The sequence below is a fragment of the Pleurodeles waltl genome, chromosome 5 (assembly GCF_031143425.1).
Source record: "Pleurodeles waltl isolate 20211129_DDA chromosome 5, aPleWal1.hap1.20221129, whole genome shotgun sequence".
NCBI classification, from domain to species: domain Eukaryota; kingdom Metazoa; phylum Chordata; class Amphibia; order Caudata; family Salamandridae; genus Pleurodeles; species Pleurodeles waltl.
Genome location: NC_090444.1, coordinates 287382565 through 287403965, shown reverse-complemented (window position 1 = coordinate 287403965; position 21401 = coordinate 287382565). Strand labels below are relative to the sequence as shown.

Genomic DNA, 21401 nt, shown 5'->3' with positions numbered 1-21401 from the left:
TCTAGGTATTAGTGACAGATAGAAGTAACGTTAGTAACCATTAACATGTTTGAATTGTTTATATTTTTCACCATTCTAATAATGCTTATTACAATGTTGTATATCATCTGCATAATAATTGCAGCTCATGTTTTTATTACAAGAATAAAATATCTTTAATAAATGTTTGAAAATGGATTTTGATATCTTTTCTTGTTGATACCTTGGGCATGCAAAAGTAATAAACAAATGGGTTAGATCTGTTTCCATAAATTCCATAGGAATCAAGAGTGATCAGGTTAAAGGTTACCAATAACATCTACGACCCTGGACAAGTTAGGGGTTTAGATGTGGTCCTGTGAGCTAGCCAAAACAAATCAACATTTACTGAAGATAGACGTAAACTAAATCTCTATATTATGAAGCTGTTGTTGACATAATACACAGTTGTTCTAAACTCATAGAAACCATACAACATGACCACACAACTCCAAGTTTGTCCCATGCAGAATTAACTGAAGCAATATTTTAGCAACTTCCCCCAGCCAAAACTACCCTTGCAAACAAATGTTGCACTGAGGTAATAACATGAAGGATAGTGCCAGGGCAATAAAAATCTTCCAGTTGGTGCCCAATCACAGTTCTGCATGGGGTTTATTTACCAGCATTCCCAGAGTCTTAGAGGCAGCCACACAGTTCAGTCAAGAGGCAGAACATGCACACATTTACAATACAATTGCATAGTTTCAACACCATGCATTAGCCCTAGTGGTGGACAAGCATCTGAATGGAGACTTCCATGCTCGAAGAACCTCTCAAGCAGGCAGTTTTGCTCACAGTTCCAAGTGTCAGAGACAATCCAGTCACAGGGCTCAAGGAATCAAGAACCAATCAAGAAATGCCTCTGAGCCCAGACAGTCACCAGTGCTCTTGAGTTGTCCACAGCCATGTGTGAGTTTCTAATCCAAATCATTTTTATTTTTGTACTCTGGGCTTTGTAGTCCTTATTTTATAAGGAGCTTAACAAAGCTATAAGTACCATATTCTGAACTGTCATACTTGTAGGAGTGTGATGGTTAGTATTTGTGTCCTACTGTCGCTGGCAGAGCCAATAGGTGGTGCACGTTGCAGTGGCCTCCCGAAGAGGGCCCTGGCATTTATGTTTTTTTAACAAATTAAGCACTGCAAACACTAGATGGGTACCTCTGTCCCACATCAAAGGTGTTTAATTGTTGGTGTATGATATTAGAGCATGAGTAACAAGCAGAATCTATATTTTTGTTGCCAGATTCGCACAGCCGAATTCTTGCCCAAGGACATAAGAGCGCTTCATTCCATACAGACTAAATTACCTTTTTTATTTTTGTGGCAGAGAGAGATTTGTTATGATTTACAGGATGCTGAGCTGAGGCCAGGATTCAAATCTGGTTCCCCATGTTTGATGCTCGGCAACTCTAGTAAATAGGCCACATTGCCCCCTGTAAAACCATTAAAACTTAGCTCATTTTTGCTTAAGGTTTCAAAAGGGCATCTAGCTGAGCCAAAGCCAGGCATCTGGCTCGAGCTTTCGGCATTTCGTCTATTTCTAATATATGAATAAGGAAATACTTATTTGCTGTTAAGAAATTCATGTGCGGAATAACGCTCCTTCTGTACCTTATGTCAATATTGCAAGTCATTGAAGTGTTTCCTGACAATTTAGAGAAACAAGGTCAAATATCGAGGTCCTTTATAAGTTTACTGCCTGAAGAGACTTGCAGTATCTTTTTAAAATGCAATGGAAGGTATTTTATTCCATATATTAAATGACACCCACACAACATCACTCTCCAGTAATCATCTTTTAAATTCGTATTCTCTTAATCTGTCTAATAAAATACATCATCTCGTTTCAGGTTTGCAGAATGTCTGAAAGTTATACCATCAAAAAATAAACATGACAAATTGTAGTTTGAAATTTGTCACAATCGTTTATGTTAAAAAATAAGAGTTAAAAAGTAAAGCAATACAGTTTGACAATGTTATACCTGCAGATAACATGTCTGCTTTTTTACAAACTACCAGCACTGTAATACATAAACCTACTCTCATAAGTGGCCACTCCTAATTTAATCAACATGAATTTCTAGGGAAATTTCTAGGGAAAAACATTTAATGAGAATTAAGAACATAGCATTTCCTACATGAGATATGCAGCAGATGTAATTCTACTATCTGGTATGCTTTCCGATTGACCCTGGCAGAAGGCAATCTGAAGTCACAGCTAAAAGGTAATAATTAATTATAGTGAAGTGCTAATGCAATTTACTTGTTAAGCGTTGATAGCAATGCCACAATGTAATCAGAAAATTAGAGGCAGGCGCCTGTGAAGGGATTGCAGGTTTCCTTGCATTGTAAGCCTAGGCCTTCAGCTGGTGTCTTGCCTTGGCCTGTTATAGCTGTTTCTCGCAAAAACTGGTCTTTTACACTTGCTGGGCCTCAATTGATTAAGCACACAATTTACAGATTCCACCACGACTATAAACATTTTCAAAGAAGAAAACTACAGCTATCTCTACAATTGTCTTTCAGTTCACCATTGTTCGGATGACTAATTGACATGCGGGATCCTCTGTTGTTGGCGCTAACAGGCAGTGGTGGGAAAACGCGTATTTATCGCTGTTTACAAATCCCAGTGCTTTCCTGGAAGCGGCATGAGCTCAACCTGCGGAGGATTAAATCAGGTTATAAGAGGGAACAGTTCCAGCACAGCAGGCGCAGAAACGTGGCTTCAATTGAAGCGCATTTGTGTTGTGTGGGGGGTAGGTGGTTAAACATCCCTCGACAGGTGACACGGCTTAAGAAATGATGGCCCCGTGTAACAGGAGGCGCACAAAAGGTTGCAACACAGACTTGAAACTGGCCAGTGGTGGGCGGCCAAGTTGAATTTCAATCCAGTGCTGATCTTAGCAGCAAACGTGCCTCAGCAGGGCTGTCAGTTCATAAGCGTCAGACGTATCGGATGTCCTGTTTACTCTCAGTGTGAAGGCATCGGGCGCATCTGAACAAGACTGCACCTGCTGTGTTCATTGTCTATGTAAAAGTGGCCTTCCAAAAAGAGCACACGCAACAGGCCGGAAAACTTAAAGTGGTCTGCACGTTTATTTACCTATCAATCAACACTAACATTTGTCTGAGGTAGACAACGGGGCCAACCCAGACTGTTTTTTTTATTTAAGGTCAGTGGCCTGCTTTTAAAGCAATTAAAATAGGGAGAAATCAAATTATGGATGGACGTTAGCGTCCGGCATGTACAAATAGTCATTTAATTGATCTAAAGCAGAGCTTTTTTTTAAAAACGCGAATATATATATAAATATATATATGTTATCTTGTGTGGCGGAGGAGCAGCCCTAAAATCTTAAACCCCAAAAGACATCTCAGTAGCACGTCCACAGGTGGATGGATAGGTGATGGTATTAAACCCTAAGTTCAGGAGGCAATGTTCCCCAGGGTCAAGGCACAAATCAGCATATAAAAAAATTCAGTTAAGTAAGAAAGGACTGACTGAATAAGTGAGTTTGCAGGCAGAAATGAAACATTTAAAATGATTACAAAAATAAAAAAGGGAACAATACAGAAATGGCGAGTATAGATGCATAAGGTCATTGCCATAACGACTCTCAATAATAGGTCAATACAGAATACTAGGCGACATCAAAAATAGTCTAAGACCCAATTAAAACACTGGAATGTTGGGCGCTCCATTAGAGACAATAGAATGCTCTGGGATTTTACTGACTGGTAAACACAGCAAAAGCTCTGAACAAAGGCCTCGCGGGATTTTAATCCCCTTTGGCTCCATGAGGACTCTGTTTTATTTATTAGAACATTCTGCCTTCTAGTGGCAGAATGTTCTAATATCATTATAGCCCTTCACAGCTGGGCTATACCAGCAATTAAAATTCTGTTCTCTGGGGCTCAGGCCTTTAATCCTGGAGTGGGTCTTTAATGGCCGGTGTAGCCCGCTATGGCAGGTTGTAAGGCTGAATTAGAACACTGGAATGTTGGGAGCTCCACTGAAGACAATGGAGTGCTCCAGGCTTCTAATGGCTGGTAGAAGCCTGAAGCAACAGCTGCAGCACAGGAACAGCTGTGAACAAAGTCCTCATGGAGCCCGAGGGGATTTCTGTCCACGAGGCCTTTGTTTTATTTTTTAGACCATTCTGCCCTCTAGTGGCAGAATGTTATAATAGCCTTATAGCCCATCATAGCTGGGCTATATCGGCCATTAAAGTCCTGATCCCTTGTTGAAGGCCCTCATCTTTAGTCAGGCATTTAAGGTTGGAACAGGCCTTTCAGGGTCGGTATCGTCCGCTATGTCGAGCTATAATGAGCAGCAAAATCAGTAAAAAATTGGACAGCATGTCTAGTTGCATCGGAGAGTTGTCTGGCTCACCTCCAAATTTGAAAGTTTATATAGAAATCTTCTCAGTAAATAGAATGGAAAGTGCAGATCCATCACGGTGTGAACACTGAATTAAAGAGTGTCATACAGACTTACCACCTAAGCATTATTCCACTTAATGATTATTCCTTCAGCCCCCTCTACGCTAATGTCATGTGGATATGTCAGAACAAACTAATTATAAAGAAAATGTGAACCATTGTGAATAAATGCAATCCTGCGAACAGGCAGAAGAAACTGTGAAAGAAATGTAACATCAGTGAGCCCATGCTAGGGTCTTCTTTGAGAACATTGTCATTCAAAAATAAACAAACATGACTTGCTTCTCAAAGGGTAGGATAAATAATAAACAATGAACAAGTAGGATGAGGCATCCATTTTGACCTAGATGGTGTTGAGGCATAGTTGAGGCCTAGTCAGTATTAGCCAAAATGTTATGGCTTTAACAGGTCATACCAAAATAATTTCAAATGCAATAGCATAACATACATATACTTTTGAATTTGAGTATAATTTACTATTCTGCACATTGTTAAAAATATATAAATAATATTACATGCACAAAAACATCCACACTTGGTAGCCTGACAATCTACTGGGATGTCACTCCATGAACTTGTCAGGCTGTGGAATCGCTGCTGGAATCCAACTTTATCGTTATTTGGATTATTTTATAAAGGTATTCCCACAGTGTAGACACAGACACATGGGGAGCGGAGTGCTTCACATGTAAGATTACAACAGTGACAGCAAAAGGACCGGTTAGTTTACATAACAGCACAGGTTAGTGTATGTTAGTCTGTAATGGGATCCTGAAGAAGTGAGCCTTACTCTTAAGGTCATTCTGGTAAGGTGGCAACTGGAGTTAAATTTGATATTTTGTGGTGCATTTACAGTAAGAAACCTGGCTCAAAGTTTTGTTTTTTTCTGGTTTTCAAGATATCCATGATGCAGGATGTGTTTATTTCATATTTCTGCCTGCTTTGGGCCATAGCTTGTCTTTTAGGCTATATATCACATATGTATTGTCTTGAGGAGGAAACAGACCATTCTAAAAATAACTCTAGTATCAATGGTATGTTAAGTTTCAGTTCTTTCAGAAGGAGAGTGGTCTGTTGGGCCACAGCATGTAAAATGGCCCTGAAGGAGGCAAGACCACATTTGTATTTCTGCAGTGCATGGTCACCCAAGCGTATCTTGGTGTTAATAAATATCTAGAGATACTAACAGAAGATTGAGGTCCAAACCACAAATCATGATAATTAACAAAGCAAGAGGGATTTAAAAGTCCATTTTGAAGTGCCAAAATTAGACAGAGGTGAATCTCTATTGGGAAGATGCTCCAAACCCTGTTAACAGAAAAACTCAGCATCAATAACCAGGTTCAGAAATACAAAGGACTTTGAGGCCCTGATTCTGAAGTGTGGATTTTCACCTAGCAGGATGACTCTGTGTGAAATTCCACCACCTGCAATTCTGATGGTCTCTTTTACCCAAAGATTTTAGTTCTGTAAACTCTGGACCTGTTACTTCCTGAAGACACTGGATTTCTCTTTCTTGCTGTAGGAGCTTCATCAGCAGCGCAGCCCCCCTCTGTACTACTCCTTCAGCTGCTCAGGGAATGAGACAATTCTCCCCCTAGACAGGTAACAGTCTGCCCTGATCCCCCTCCATCCTACTCCACCACTGCCCACCAGCCTTGCTGCTGACACTTTTCACCTGTTTGTAACAGGTGGAAAATGTCCGCGATTTTCTTCCCTGAATTGGGGACAACCACATAGAAAGGGATCTGGATGCTCAGGGCCCATGTAGATAAATTCCCATTTCGAGGAGAACATTTGTGATTAGTGGCTTTTGGTGTGTGGATACTTTACAGAATCAGCAATGAAAGGCTTCTGGTATCCTTACACCAAAAACTGTCCCTTTCATAATTAGGATCTTTACTTGAAGAGAGGACCAGAATGTAGACCTTGTCGGCACACAGAGGATTAGACTGAGTGAGTGAAATTTACTACAGGTAGTCAAGCCCAGAATTTCAAAGTGGACAAACTGTTTCACCGACAAGTGGAGACAGAGATAGGATGAGGTGACATGATCACATTTTCAGAATGTCAACATGCTTAACATCCATATACTGGTGCTGTTATAGGTCAACAGTGATCAAATACTCTGGAAATCTGAGCTATATGGTTTTTCTGTAATACAAATGGTAGAGCACACAAGCATGCTTGGAGGATAGCTTCCGAGCTTTTTTTTAATCGTTTCTGTGCATGCATATTATCACAACTTGTAAGCAACTGCTGCAACTGCATTTGTGTGGTTCTTTGTTCTACTATATATGTGTAAACTGCTATAGAAATCACTCCATTCATTTTAACCGAGCAGCAACTATGAACGCATTTAAAAATGTAGTGCTGCTTTCTAATAGCCACAGCACCCTGAGCACTTTCCAAAATTACAACCCAATTTCTAATTAAACAGGGAAAGTGGCCCATCATATAATGTCATGAGAATAACACATATATGGCAGGACAGTCAACATAACACCCACCGCTTACGGTGCATGAACCTGCAATACTGTGCCCACAAGTGCTTTAGGGACAATTACATTTATAATTGCAGCCCCTCCAGTGAATTCTAGATATATTCAGCCCACACAGAGATGGTTTGCCCATTTTCCCACAGGCAAGAAACACATTGGCAGTCAACTTGTTATCGAAGAAATTATACTCACTTTCATTACTTTCACTGGATGCAAGTAAATATGATATTACATCTCAGCAGTGAATACAATCTGTCAAATGTGAAGTACCCAAGTGTCAATTACCCTTCTGTGAGTCACAAACACTGCGGGGCTTGCCCGTGTTTCCTCAGCTAATAAAAACTGAAAAGAAAATTGGCAGGAACAGGAAAACATGCATTTGAAACCCATGCTTAGAGAATTTATTGTCATTATGTTACATTCTGCCAATGTTTCAACAGAAGCTGGTGTGAAAGTAGGCCATTAAGGCTTCGCAGCTTAAGTACAGGAACTGCCCTAGTGGAAGCAGGGGAATATTAAGGAACATAATACACCATCTCGATACCTTATGAAAAACGCATTTATTTCCTTTATTGCAACTAAAATTCCATGACTAAGTGGGGACAAACTGGGTGCCACAGGTTCTAGAGGACTAAACAAATGAAACGGTGAATAAAGGAAGCTAAGTTTAAGATCAGCCAGAGAAAGGTTAAAAGAAACAATTATTATCTAGAATAAGTCAATGTGTTACAAGCAGGAGGTGAAGTGAAACCCTTCTGGCATCTCGTTGTAGGGCAACGAGGCAAATACAAGACGCATTTACGAAGTCGAAGGGTCTGGCCTTGGCTGCTAGCCTTTAGGCTTTGTTGATGCTTGTTTTGCTTTGCCATGTTTTTGTAAAACTTTAATGCTGGAGGCGCGCCCAGGCCTTCGCCAGTATATAACAAACATTGATTAAAAGTAAAGATATATTTGAATCTAAAAAGATACACATTGCCATATAAAGCCCTGGCACTGAGGGGAACTACTTTGTGTGCGGATGCGCTCTTTGTGAAAGAACAGAGTTTTCACTTCAGTGAAGTTAGCCAATGCCTAAAGTGAGCTGAAGAAAAATGAGAATGACTCAACATCAAACCATTGGAAAAAGAGTGGTTCCTGAAACCAAAAACATGTATATTATATATAATTTTATTGAATTTGAAAGGTCTTGCCTAAAAATCTGAAAATGTAATTCCTCTCTTTTCTTTGATTGGCTATGCAGATAATGTGTCTGTTTTAGAACACTTTCCTTTAAAATGCAGAATGAACAACTTCCAAGTTGTTTTCTATGGTAATTGATTGGCAAAGATTTCAAATACTAGAAACAAGGTCAAACGCCAGTCTTCCACAGGACCGGATGAGAGCCCTGTAAGTGGCGAGAAGATGAGCTGTGAGAGTGCAGACAGGGGAGCTGCAGTCAACAGGGCTGTGCGATGGGTCACCTCGGAGGAGAAGGCAGGCCGTGAAAACTCTGTGAAGGCAAACTCATGGACTGAAGCAGAGCTAGAGGCCTGCGATGGGAGTGGAGCTATGTGATGGTAGACAGCAGGTGCCTGTGAGGGGTATAAGAGATGGGGACAAAGAACAGAGTATGCTTCTTTATGTAGCGCAAGCTGGCTTTTAGTATTTTGTCTTGTTCATGAAGTTTCTCAGAAACAGCAACACCAAATGTCGACTCCTATCAGGCACACTAAAATGTCTGAGCTCCCCTTCACACCAGCTATCCACACTCAGACATGGCAGTGGAGCAGTGACTATTACACTCAAAAGGTTATTTCATAAGCCTAAGGATTCTTCAAGTAGACAGCATAGCATATGGACGGCTCCAGGGGCTTCTGCCTCTATTCCCAACCGGCTGATGCTACTTGAAAATCTAAATTAAAAAGTAAAGACGCAGGCACCCAGCCTCAGACCTTTGCGTGCTGCAACGTGTCGAACTGTGCAGAGATCTAATTTATATAGTTAATTTAATCTCACAGGCACTGTGCAGCTCTGACATGCCAGTACGTTTGTTGCGGGCAGGCAGCAGGCCGAGGGACAGCATGGAGCAACTACCATTACAGTGCGTGGTTTTGTACTGCTGAGCAAAGGCACTTCATGTCAGGAAGCCCACTGTCATCACAAGCACCTGAATAACAGCTGCAGTGCCATAAAGCAAAATGATGGGGCCCCCTACAGAAAGTTATAAGGGTCCCGAGTCTCCCATATCTCACAGATATTCACTGGTTTTGGGCTGAATGGGGCCCCTCTTTAATAGTTGGGGCCCCCTGGAGTGGTATGGGGGGGTCACCTGTGCCACAGGGGCTGCAGAGGTCTGTGTCTGCCCCCTCCCCCCCGAACAGCTGTCTCATAGATCCCGGTTTTATATACAGGGCCATACACCAACCCTGTTAAATTTACAGGCACCACATCAAGCGGAAATTTTCTTCAGTCTAACATAAGATTTATAACACTTTGACAGGGGAGCAGGTCTGTATTCTTATTACACAAGTGTCAACCTTGTGTAGACAAACAGCCAAGAGGTTGATGGATGAAATCCTTGAACTGTTACCACAGAACAAACATCTAAGCATACCCGCTGCATTTAGGACATCAACTACAACAAACAACACAGTGACAGATGGAATGCTTGCAATACCAGTCTGTCTACTAGATGGCTGAAATGCATCCAGTCTGTCCAAGTGCTTTTTAACTTTACACCTTTGATAGGAGGTGAACCGGTAGCACCATTTTATAGATATTTATAAAACTCACTGTCTTTCTGTTGCTATGTACGGTGCAGGAGTATGAAGTTTTGCAAATTTTAGATACTATTCAGATAGAAGAAAATCTATTTGCAGCAGACTTCTATCCCAGGCACTCAGCTCTCTACAGTTTGTTTCTCAGAAAGACTTACAACTTAGTTATTTGGTGGACCATATAAAATTTGTACTTCTGATGCTGTGGCTGTCAACCTGTTTGCCTTTGGATGGGCTTCTCCCCAAACCTTTTGCCTCACTTGTCCTGTTTTTGCATTATTCCTTTTTGTTGGCCTTAGGACTCTGCACTCTCTACCACTGCTAACCAGTGCTAAAGTGCTTGGGCACTCTTCTTTAAACATGGAGAAACTGGCTTACCTCCAATTGAGATCTTTACCTTACTTGTAAGCCCCTAGTAAAGTGGTATTTTATGTAGCAACAACCTGTAAATTGAATGCTACTAGTGGGCCTGTAGCACGTATTGTGCCACCCACTTAAGTGGCCTTTTAAACATGTCTCAGGCCTGTCACTGCAGCCTGTGTGTGCAGTTTTAAACTGCTATTTTGGACTTGCAATATTAATCCTTTGCCAGGCCCTAACCTCCTTTTTTAATACATATGTCTCCCGTACAGTAGGCCCTAAACATCTCATGGGGTAGAGTGCAGTGCATTTAAAACGTTGCATATGTACTTTTAAGTTATATATCTCCTGGTAGTGAAAAAACCCTAAATTCATTTTTCACTACTTTGAGGCCTACCTCTCCATTACTACAACACAGAGTTACCTTATTACACTTAATAAGTGATACCTTTCAGTTGAGAGCATGTAGAAATGTTAAATTGGTCTCTAAAGATTTGCAATTTAAGACCTCCTTTAATGATAAAGTCAGCTTTTAAGTCACAATTCTTTAAATGCCACTTTTAGAAAGTTGGCATTTTCTTGTCCTAACAATTTGGTAACTGTAGTCCATATCCTGGGCCACATGACTAGGTGTAGCTGTCAGTTGGTCTTTGTGTATTGCTTCCAGACAATGATACAAAGGGGGATAGGTGTTGGCAGGATCAGCCATCTCTGACTTGATGGGGGGAGGAGCTGTCACCTGCCACACTTGCACATCACAGAGGCTCTGCCTGAGCAAATTTACAAAGAGTTTCACTAGTATTTTGTGCCCCAATCAAGCTGGGGACAGCACAGGGAAGAAGGATATTAAAAAAACATTTTGGGGTGAAAGCATCCACAAACTTCTCCAATTTTAATACTGGCACCAGGTTTAAATATTGGACACTTAGACCTAATTCTTCAGAAAACCTTTGGACCCGTGGAAAACTCAGAAAGACAGTTGTGCTCCTCTACTACAAGAAGAACCGCTACTCTGCTGCCCTGCTACTCAGCCGCCCTGCTGCCTGAGTGAGAAGGCCTATACCTGCATCTTGATCTCAGGACCACCAGAGTGACTTCAAGGGCTAGTTGGCTGGCCTCCTGATCAGAGCCTTAGGGACAGAAACTCCCTCCAACCACCTTGTTCCTAGCACCTGGCCTCTGCTGTCAGACTTCACCCCTTCCCACCTCCCCTCCCCCCCACAAGTGATGCCATCCCAGTCCTGGACCCTTGGAAGTTATCCTGAAGGTGCTCTGCCATCCCAACTGTGACTCAAGCACAATCAATGCAGCATGAAATGCAGCCTTGTGGCCAAGCATTGGAATCCCCACTGCGCAATGTATCGCCAGTGCAGGACCTCACAGCTCCTTGGAACCACTGCGGCACAAGGCATCATTGATGCAGGACCTCAGATCACAGCCTAACCTCTCCTCAAAACCGCTCCTGCATGACGCATCCTTGATGGATGACCTTGCATCGCAGCCCTGCAGCTCCTCGGAACTCCTGCTATGTGACTCATCCTCGACTAAGCAAAACTATTACAAGAGCAACCCAGAATGTCCATGTGAACCTGGGTGTAAATTGTAAGGAAGCACACATTCATGTGAAACTCACTCTAAGAAAAATATCCACTCAGGCATGAAATCCCAGGCAGAGGAGGCTGTCTCCTGGTGGTCCGACCACCAGGATCGTAATCCAGTGGTCAGACTATCAGGATTGCGGCAGTATCACAGCCACCGTGGACTGCCAAACTCGTAATTCGTCCCTAATTGCATTAATAGCCTCAGAGAACCAATCAGAGTGTAGGATGCTGTCAAGCAGAGTACCACTGGGGCTATCTCTCTTATGCCTATTGAACAATATTTACAAAATGCAAAAGCAAAATCATCTCCCTGTGCCTGGACCACACATTTAACCAGATGGAGTAGAGTTTCCCCTGCTTGAATGAAACTGTAGTGGTGGGTAAAGTGGAGTTAGACGCACTGCCTTGAGCTATGTCAAACACTGTATATCTCTGGCTATTGCTCTCGCCATGAAATCAAGAAAGTAAAGAGTTCAGTTTAATGCTGAATTTTTATTCGCAGACTAAATTAATTTTGTAGTCGAGGAAATCAATCTACTGTTATTCTTACTCCATAGAATTCTCTTTCTCCTACAACCAGCCATCAGGTGTAGGTAATATGAGAGGTGCTGATGGCTTGCTTGGTAAATTAGAACATTATTTATACCAGGCTCTCAAATAAATTCACTGACCACAAGCTGCAGGACATCACAATACCTAAAATGTAAACAATATGCAAAGAAATCAGCTGTCACTTAACAGAAAGGTACACAGTTCAAAGTGATGAAGGAGTGGACATGATCCTTTAAACTACAGTAAGTAAGGATTGGAGGTATTAATAACGCACATTTTATATTTGTGTTGTTCATCCAGTTAAACTAACATAAGACAGATAAATTTCACAAAATACAGGCAAAATAGACAATAAAGCTTATTGACAAACCACACGCAATCGAAAAACACATAAGATATGTATTTGTCATCTCCCTTTGCACTCTAGTCACAGAGAAGAGAGCAGGAGAGAAATAAAGTGTTTACAATTTTACAAATGCGCAGTCTAAACAGATGGTGCAGATGAGATGAGCCTGGAAGCGGAAGTTACATAAACCAAGAGCAACCACCACCAATAAATTATGTGATTTTTATGTCACAATATTTCCAGCTGTGTATTGAATTTGTACCACCCACACAAGTAGACACCTTCTTCTCCTGGATATAATAATGAGGAATCCAATCCTCAAGGACGGAGATTCACAATAAGTGGGGAATTAAATTGGATCATACTCTCTTAAATGGAGAACTGAAGACGGTCTAGTGTGACTAAGAAGAAAATACTTAGCACAGATAAGAACATTCTCCTCTAAAATAAATGGAAAGATAATAATAGTTGAATTAAAGTGCCAAAACAAATTAATCAAGTATCAACTATAAACATAGGTACATGAAAAACTCAGGGAGATTTGACACTCTCATTAGCCAAGTATGACTAGCCAAATAGGTAAATTTATTATAAATAATTAGAGGAACACATTTGCCTAAATTAGGATCTGCAAACAAAGTACAAAAAGTTCATGAAGCTTAAAAGGGGTCAGCAAATAGGAAGTGGGTATCCAAATAGAAAAAGCCAAGAAAATACTGTAAGAGTTAATAATACAGTAATCATGAATGGATCCAGATACGGACTTGATGAAGTCTGCAGGACGGGCTGCTAAGTACAATGTATGCCAGTCTAGCTAGAGTGGAAAGTGTTGAGCTATATTATTAGATCAAGAGTTTCTGTATACAATTCCTTTGCTACAAACAAAACTGGATCATGTCTGTAAAGTACCTGGTATATAATAACCACGGATAATCCATGGAAAGTTAACATGGCATTTGATTGGACAACGGAGAACCTGAAGAAAACAAAGAGCATTCTACACAATATGATGGTCCAACAGTGAGCAGAATGAGTATCTAGTCAAGTCCCACGGTGCCCTGGCACACATGTGTATCTTGACTCTGCTCATCTGCTTTCCTCTCCCTAAATTTCCACTAACGTCTCTAAATGCCTCAATATATTTTATTTTCGTATTTATGTGACTGTCCTATAACGAATTGTAAGCAAGTATGATGATAAAATGATCAAACATTAATGAATAGAGTCATACATCCTACCTAAGAATGACATCAAATGGAAACAATAATGTTATCTTTAAAGGAAATGCAAAATCAAAGCTTTCCTAATGACTACAGAATAAAAAAACAATTACTGAAGAGATAGAATAAATACTGACCTGTCTCACAAGGGCCAACTGCAATGCAAGATACATAATTATTTGATAGTCATCTGGTGCCAGAAGATGGGCTCTGGAAAGACATACATTTTAGAAACCCATTATGATAATGTATTTGTTTTAATACATGTTATTAATTGAATAGAAGATATAGAAAATGCACTATTGTAAGTTTCAAACATCGTCATACTTAATATTATCTTACATAAAATGCCTTTATAAGTATACTTATCACTGTACATAAAACATTTTAATATTGTGCTCTAACTGGCTGTAATTTCACATTCTAAGAAATAATTCTGCACTTTGCCTTTATGGCATTTCGTCGTCTCCCTCTCCCACACAATGCTGGAGTATATGTGCACTTTCCAATCATAATGCAATGTTTCTCATCCCTCTCCATATCAAAGCAGGTCAACGCCATCTCCTCCTCCTGCTACAACACCCTCCGCATGTTTAGCAGAATCTACAAATGGATCCCAACCGAAACAAGAAAAACAGTAACTCAGTCCCTCGTCAGCAGCAGGCTCGACTACGGCAACGTACTCTACGCAGGCATCCCGTCCAAACACCTGCAATGCCTCCAACGCATCCAAAACGCCTCCCCGACTCATCCTCAACATTCCCCGCCGCAGCCATATCACCCCCCCACCTGAGAGACCTGCACTGGCTCCCCGTCGACAAGAGGATCACCTTCAAACTCCTCACCCATGCACACAAAGCACTCCACAACACCAGACCAGCCTACCTTAACAACCGACTCAGCTTCTACACCCCCACCCGACAACTCCGCTCTTCCAACCTCGCCCTCGCCTCCATCCCCTGCATCCGACGCAAATCCTCCGGCGGCAGATCTTTTTCCTACCTCGCTGCCAAAACCTGGAATACCTTCCCGTCTGACCTTAGACAGATCCAGGACCTGCTCACCTTCAGAAGACACCTCAAGACCTGGCTCTTCGAACAGTAGCGCCCCGCCCCTTTTCTTCTCTCCCCCAGCACCTTGAAACCCTCACGGGTATGTAGTGCGCTTTATAAATATACTGATTGATTGATTGATTTTTTTTTATGTCACAGCCTCGATAGAGATGATATTCCAACCGTAGGTAATCAGATTATTAAATTACAGGTTTGATGCGAACAGTGACTGAGTACCTGCAAGACCAAGGGCCTGACTACGTTCTTGACAGAGGGGATTACTGCGTCACAAACATGACGGATATCTCGTCCGCCGTATTACAAGTTCCATAGTTTATAATGGAACTTGTAATAAGGCGGGCGGGATATCCGTCACGTTTGTGACAGAGTAATCCCCTCCCCCAAGTTGTAATTAGGCCCTAAATCTGTATGATCCCCAGTGGCTGTTTCAATAGATTTCTTCTTTTTCACACCAAACATATCATTGACAGCACCCCCAAACACAAATTATCATCACAAAGTACTACACTATTTTTATGTCTCAGAAACCCGTGATTATCTCTATGAAAAAGAAAGGAAGGTTGTTAAGACATTCACCTTCCCCATGACTTACCCTCTCAAATCCTCCCTTATAAAAATCTAATACACTCAGCAGTGCAGTGAAAGCAACAGAAACTGATCAGGCTATAGCTGTCTGTCTCTACATGCAACTAAGTGAACACCGGCATTATCAATTCCTTCTAAGAACCTATCCCATTTGCCTCTGTCAGTGACATAAGAATTTTACATGGTAGGCACCAAGTGCACCTCAGCACAGGTAGCTATGGTGTATTTATAATGTGTGTGATTATAGTATGGTGATGAGAAGTCCATATTAGAAACATACAGAAGAGGGTGCAATGTAGCTATGTGATGCCATATCCATTTGCCAGATTTAATGACAACTAAGGGAACAGGTGGCGGAACTACATAAAGCATTAACACAATGACACACAAGTTATTATCTGAGCGCCATGTAGCTGTTCCCATCAGTACATTGTAAGTCATGTTCAAAATATGCATAACTACACTAAGGCCCAAATTTAAGGATGGCCTTGCACCATTCAACACTACATTAGCATAATTTTTCTGATGCTAGTGTGACGTTAGATTGTCAAAAACGCTACGCCATATCTACAAAATGGCACAATGTATGCATTGCGCCACATTATGCATGCACCATGCATAATGTATGCAAAGGGGGCATTCCAGCACAAGGAGGCCCGCAAAAATGGCAGAATTAAATCTAAAAGATTTCATTGTGCCATTTTTGGCGAATGTTTTAACACCTGCTGAAAGCAGGTGTTAAAAGGACGCACCCATTGGAATCAATGGGCCTCCTTGCACTTTGCTCCACTAGGGTCAGAAATGCTAAAGATAGTGGAGCAAAGCACACCAACAGCATCAAAAATGGTGACGCTATTGTTCCTAAAACAGCCATGGTGCGCCGTATATTAAATACGACTCACACATGGTGATGTTAGGGGGCACAAGAAAAGTGGTGCTTCACTTAAATCTGGCTCTACATGTTTGATTTACAGTCTGATGGAGGGGTACTATCTCACAAACCTGACGGATAATAAGTGTATTATATTCTACTGCACTTGTAACAAGTTATCCGTCACGTTGGCTATTGAGTACCCATCCCTTAGATTCTAAATCAGGCCCAAAGTTCCTAACACTGAAGAAGTGTTTCAAGTAGTGAATTAAGCCAGTGATGACAGGGGGCCCACAGTCAACAGCTGAAATGCATCAACCAAAAAGATGTAGAATAAGAACCCATAAAGAAACAAACAATTGATACTCTGACTGCATCATATATGAGCAAAATATTTGTCCCAGCTAACTTGTGAATTTCATTTCACTGGATCAAACACTGTATTATAAGCCATTAGAAAATTTTACACATGAAAAAACACGTGGAACCATAGTGGTGATTTATTTTGAAAGTCACAGTTATTAATGAACACCGAACATATGAAATAAACGAAATATATTTTATCGAAATGAATTATGAAAGACAACTTACTTTACCCTTATACATCGTTAAAATAAGGTGATGATACAAACACGTTCCCTCCTAAATTCACAGATTCCATTCTCTCTGGGAATAACCACACACAAATGGAGTTTCTGTCACGGCACTGCCAGTGTGCCATGTCATCAAACATTTTCTTTTTTGTTAAAATAATAAAACACTGAATCCTTTCCAACTAGTGTGTTGAAATTCCTTTCAAGTCCATTGTCACCTCATAACTGGACATGAGTACCATTGTACTTTATGGCTTTCCTGTCTTCCACTGAACTTCTCCCTAGTTCTTGATGGTTATACAGAAGCATAAACTTAACCTCTTAATGTTCACACATCTTACTCGCCCAGCAAATTCTGTATTGCCCTCTTAATCACTGAATCACCCTTAGGACAGTTTCCTGTTGCAAACTGAACTCAGGCGATCCATTTATACACTATTCATTTTTAGGTTGAGCCTGCAGGCAGTGTGTATGCAATGTGGCAGGGCGACCTATTGTATAAAAAAAAGCCAAGAAAATGGGGCTTTTAGCCCACCCATTACTTACCACTCATTGGCACCATTATCACTCTCTTTGCTACCTTCTAATTCGTCAGTGCATGCCAGCGATCACTTGCTACGTCAGTTCCTTTTCTTAGTGTGGCTCATGGACCAAGTACACATTGATTAGGCTTAATTAGTGTCTGTCCACTTCTCACAGTGTGATTGAGGTACTTTTTCACCTTTTTTTTTGTTGGCGTAATCCCGACCTGAAGGTATCAGAGCGCTTTATATGAGCAGTGTTTTTGGTCGGGAGATTATTTTCCAAGAGCCTCATGTGTCTAAATTTCACACCATAAAAGTGTTTTTGTATAATAAGGGGCCAAGCATACACAATATTTGCATGAGTCCAGTTTGCACTGTTCTTACTGAGTGAGGCACAATCATTGTGATGAACAAGTTACTTACCTTCAGTAACACCTGATCTGGAAGAGACATATTGTAGTTACAGATTTCTTATCATGGAATTTCCCCAGGAGTCAGTCTGGATCTAGTGATTTTTCTAGAACAGTAACCCTGCATGCCGTTAGGTGGCATCAGTCGGCTACGCATCCGTCATCAGTGTCGTGCACGCTGGATATAACGTTGCGGGACCCCAGCACACAGTTTCTTTTAACGATTTTCCACACCAGAAGCGCAGAGCCACGAAGAACACTGACAATTGGTGCATCAGAACTAGGGCCCTGAAAGGGAAGTCCCTGTCCCTAGAAATCAGTTCGCAGAGCCGGAAGGGTGGGTGGGTCAGTAAGGAATCTGCAACTAGAATATGTCTTTACCAGATAAGGCATTACCGAACGTAAGGAACTTGTTTATCTTATAGAAACTTCTAGTTGCAGATTCCGTACCTTAGAAGAGATACCCAAGCAATGCCATCACCTGAGAAGGGTGTGCAAACCAAGATGATACTAGAAAGTTCTGCAGGACTGAAAGGGCAAAGTACCCATCCCTATGGACCTGACTATCTAGGTAGTAGTGTTTAGTAAACGTGTGCAGGGTTGCCCAGATTGCTGCCTGACAGATGTCCAGGACTGAAACTTTGCTTGCTAATGCACTGGTTGCAGCTGTTGCTCGGGTAGAATGGGCACACAAACCCTCTGGGGGATGCTTTTTAGCCAATGCATAGCAAATTTTAATGCAGCAAACAACCCATCTAGAGATGGTTCGCTTCTGCACTGCCTGACAATTCTTTGCACTCACATACCTAACAAAGAGTTGATCATCCAGAACTCTTTTGTATGATCAAGGTAGAATGCCAATGCTGTTTTTGGCTCCAGGCAATGGAGTCTCCTCTTCCTTAGAAGGATGAGTGTGTGTGTAAAAAGTAGGCAAGGTGATGGATTGGCCTACATGAAATGGTGTGACAACTTTTGGTAAAAAGGAAGCCCTGGTGCGAAGCACCACTTTGTCAAGATAGATGAAAAGGTAGGGTGGCTTAGATAACAATGCCTTCAGCGCACTCACTCAACAGGGAGATATGATGGCCACGGGGAAGGCTGTTTTTAACATCAGAAGCCTGAGAGGACAGTTATGAAGCGGCTCAAAGGGAGCAAATATTAAAAATGTAAGAACCAGATTCAAATTTCATTGGGGCATTATGAACGGTGATGGAGGAAACATATGGGTAAGACACTTAAAGAATCTACTAATACGAGATTTAAACAAAGAGGATTGGTCAGGTAACCTCAGAAAAGCAGAGATATCAGACAAATAACCTTTGAGGGTGCCCAAAGCAGAGCCCTGCTCGGCCAAAGAAAGTATAAACAAAAGGACCTCAGAAAGAGGGCTAGACAGGGAGTCAACAAACTTGTCTGTGCACCATGCCACAAATTTGTTTCATCGACAAACATATACCATTTTGGTGGAGGGATGCCTGGCTGCCAAGATAATGTCACAGACTTCGGGTAGAAGGTCAAAAGCTGTCACTGCCGCAGCTCAATCTCCATGCAAGAGGGCAGAGACTGGACAGGTTTGGGTGGAGAACCCTCCCCTGCTGGTGCGACAGAAGATCCTCCCGAAGGGGCAGTCTGATTGGAGGTTCGATTGCCATGCTCAATAGCTCAGGATACCAGACTCTTCGTGCCCAGTCTGGCACCACATGGATCACTTGGGCCCAGCTGTTCTTAATTTTCTTGAGAACTCTTAGTAGAAGTGGTATGGGTGGAAAGGCATACAGGAGGCCTGAGCTCCTCTCGAGATGAAAAGCGTTGCTGAGCGAGTGCCGCCTCGGAAACTCCAACGCACAAACCGCTGACAGTGCACGTTCTCTCGGAGGCAAACAGATCTAACCAAGGAACTCCCAATGCTGAAAGAGACATGACCTCTGGATGAAGGCGCCATTCGTGATCGACCAGGCATTGATGACTGAGGTGCTCATTCCGAGTTTGGCGGGCGGCGGAGGCGGATTATAACCACCGGGGCAGCCAGGTTGGAGGCTGTCTCCGGCGTGGCGGCGGTATTACCGTGGCGTTTCGGCCGCGGTCGGAATTTGGCAGATCGGACCACCACTACTGCAGCGGTCCGATGGTCACCATGAGTCTGGAGGTCTCAAGACCGCAAGACTCGGAATGAGCACCAGAGTTTGTCTGCTCTGGCGTTCAAAGAGCCCATGAGGTGTTGAACTACCAGGGATATGCCCTGATGTTCCAGCCATGTCCAGAGGCACAGAGCCTCCTGACAAAGAGTACATGAACCCACCCCACCCTGCTTGTTGCAATACCACATGGCGGTGGTGTTGTCCAGGAACACCTGCACCACTTTTCCCTTGAGAGAGGGAATAAATGCCAGTCTAGTAGCTCTGAGCTCCAGATGAAGGATGTGGAGCCTGGACTCTGCCTGAGTCCAGATGCCTCTGATCTCCACCTCTCCCGTGTGGTCACCCCATCCAAGGAGTGACACATCTGTCAGATCTGGTTGTGAAGGGAGATATTGTTCAATTTCATCTTAGATCTGGACCATGTCAGAGAGACTCCCCTGATGCTGCGCCCACTGGAACTCCAGGTCCCACTGCAGAGCCCGCATATGCCATCTGGCATGTGTCACCAGCTGCAAGAGGCAATGAGGCCCAGCAGCCCCAGAATCATTCTCATCGGAATCCAGGATAAAAGCAGAAACATCAGTATCATAGCCTGAATATTCTGAACTCACTGCTCGGGAGGATAAGCCCGAAACTGCACTGTGTCCTGAACAGCTCTTATGAAGGAGAGCATCTGAGAGGGAGTCAGATGTGACTTCTGCACGCTTATAGTGAACACCAGCAAATGCAGAATGTCTGCCGTAGCCTAAAGGCGGGAGACGACAGCCTGGGGACGCCTTCAACAGCCAGTCGTCGAGGTAAGGGAAGACTGAAACCCCTTACCTGCGTAAATGAGCTACAACCACCGCCATCACTTTGGTAAACACCCGAGGGGCGCTGGTAAGGCCAAAAGGGAGGACAGTACACTGAAAATTCTTGTGGCCTACCATGAACCGCAAGTATATCTGTGGATAGGCAGGACGGAACTATGGAAATAAGCATCCTGCAGGTCCAATGCTACCATCCGCTCTCCTGGTTCCAGGGCACATAGAACCTGAGCCAGAGTGAGCATTTTGAACTTCTCCTTCCTGAGGAAGCGATTGAGGGACTGGAGGTCTAGGATAGGACGGAGGCCCTGGTCCTTTTTGGGCACCAGAAAATAGCAGGAATAACAACCATAAAATACTTTTGGCACAGGGACTTTCTTCATGGTGCCCTCAGCCAAGAGATCCACAACATCCTCGCAGAGAAGTGCCAAGTAATCCTCCAACATCCAATCACAGGATGTTGGCATAGATAGAGGAGTAATCTCGAAGGGGGGGGAGTAGCCCTTTCGATTTGCAAAACCCACCTGTCTTACATGATGGACTGTCAGCAGGGAAGGTGGTGGCAAATCCTGCCTCCAACTGGTCTCTGGTGGGGAAG

General features: G+C 42.5%; 1 protein-coding gene across 2 annotated transcripts in view; it reads right to left on the bottom strand.

Annotated features, from left to right (window-relative positions):
- The window catches only part of TTC7A (tetratricopeptide repeat domain 7A), a 1654710-nt gene that overhangs the window by 631006 nt on the left and 1002303 nt on the right, over positions 1-21401 (bottom strand). For both annotated transcript variants that reach the window (XM_069234028.1, XM_069234029.1), the window contains exon 14: positions 13941-14013. In XM_069234028.1, the coding sequence (XP_069090129.1) occupies positions 13941-14013 (73 nt within the window). The remainder of the gene's footprint in view (positions 1-13940; positions 14014-21401) is intronic.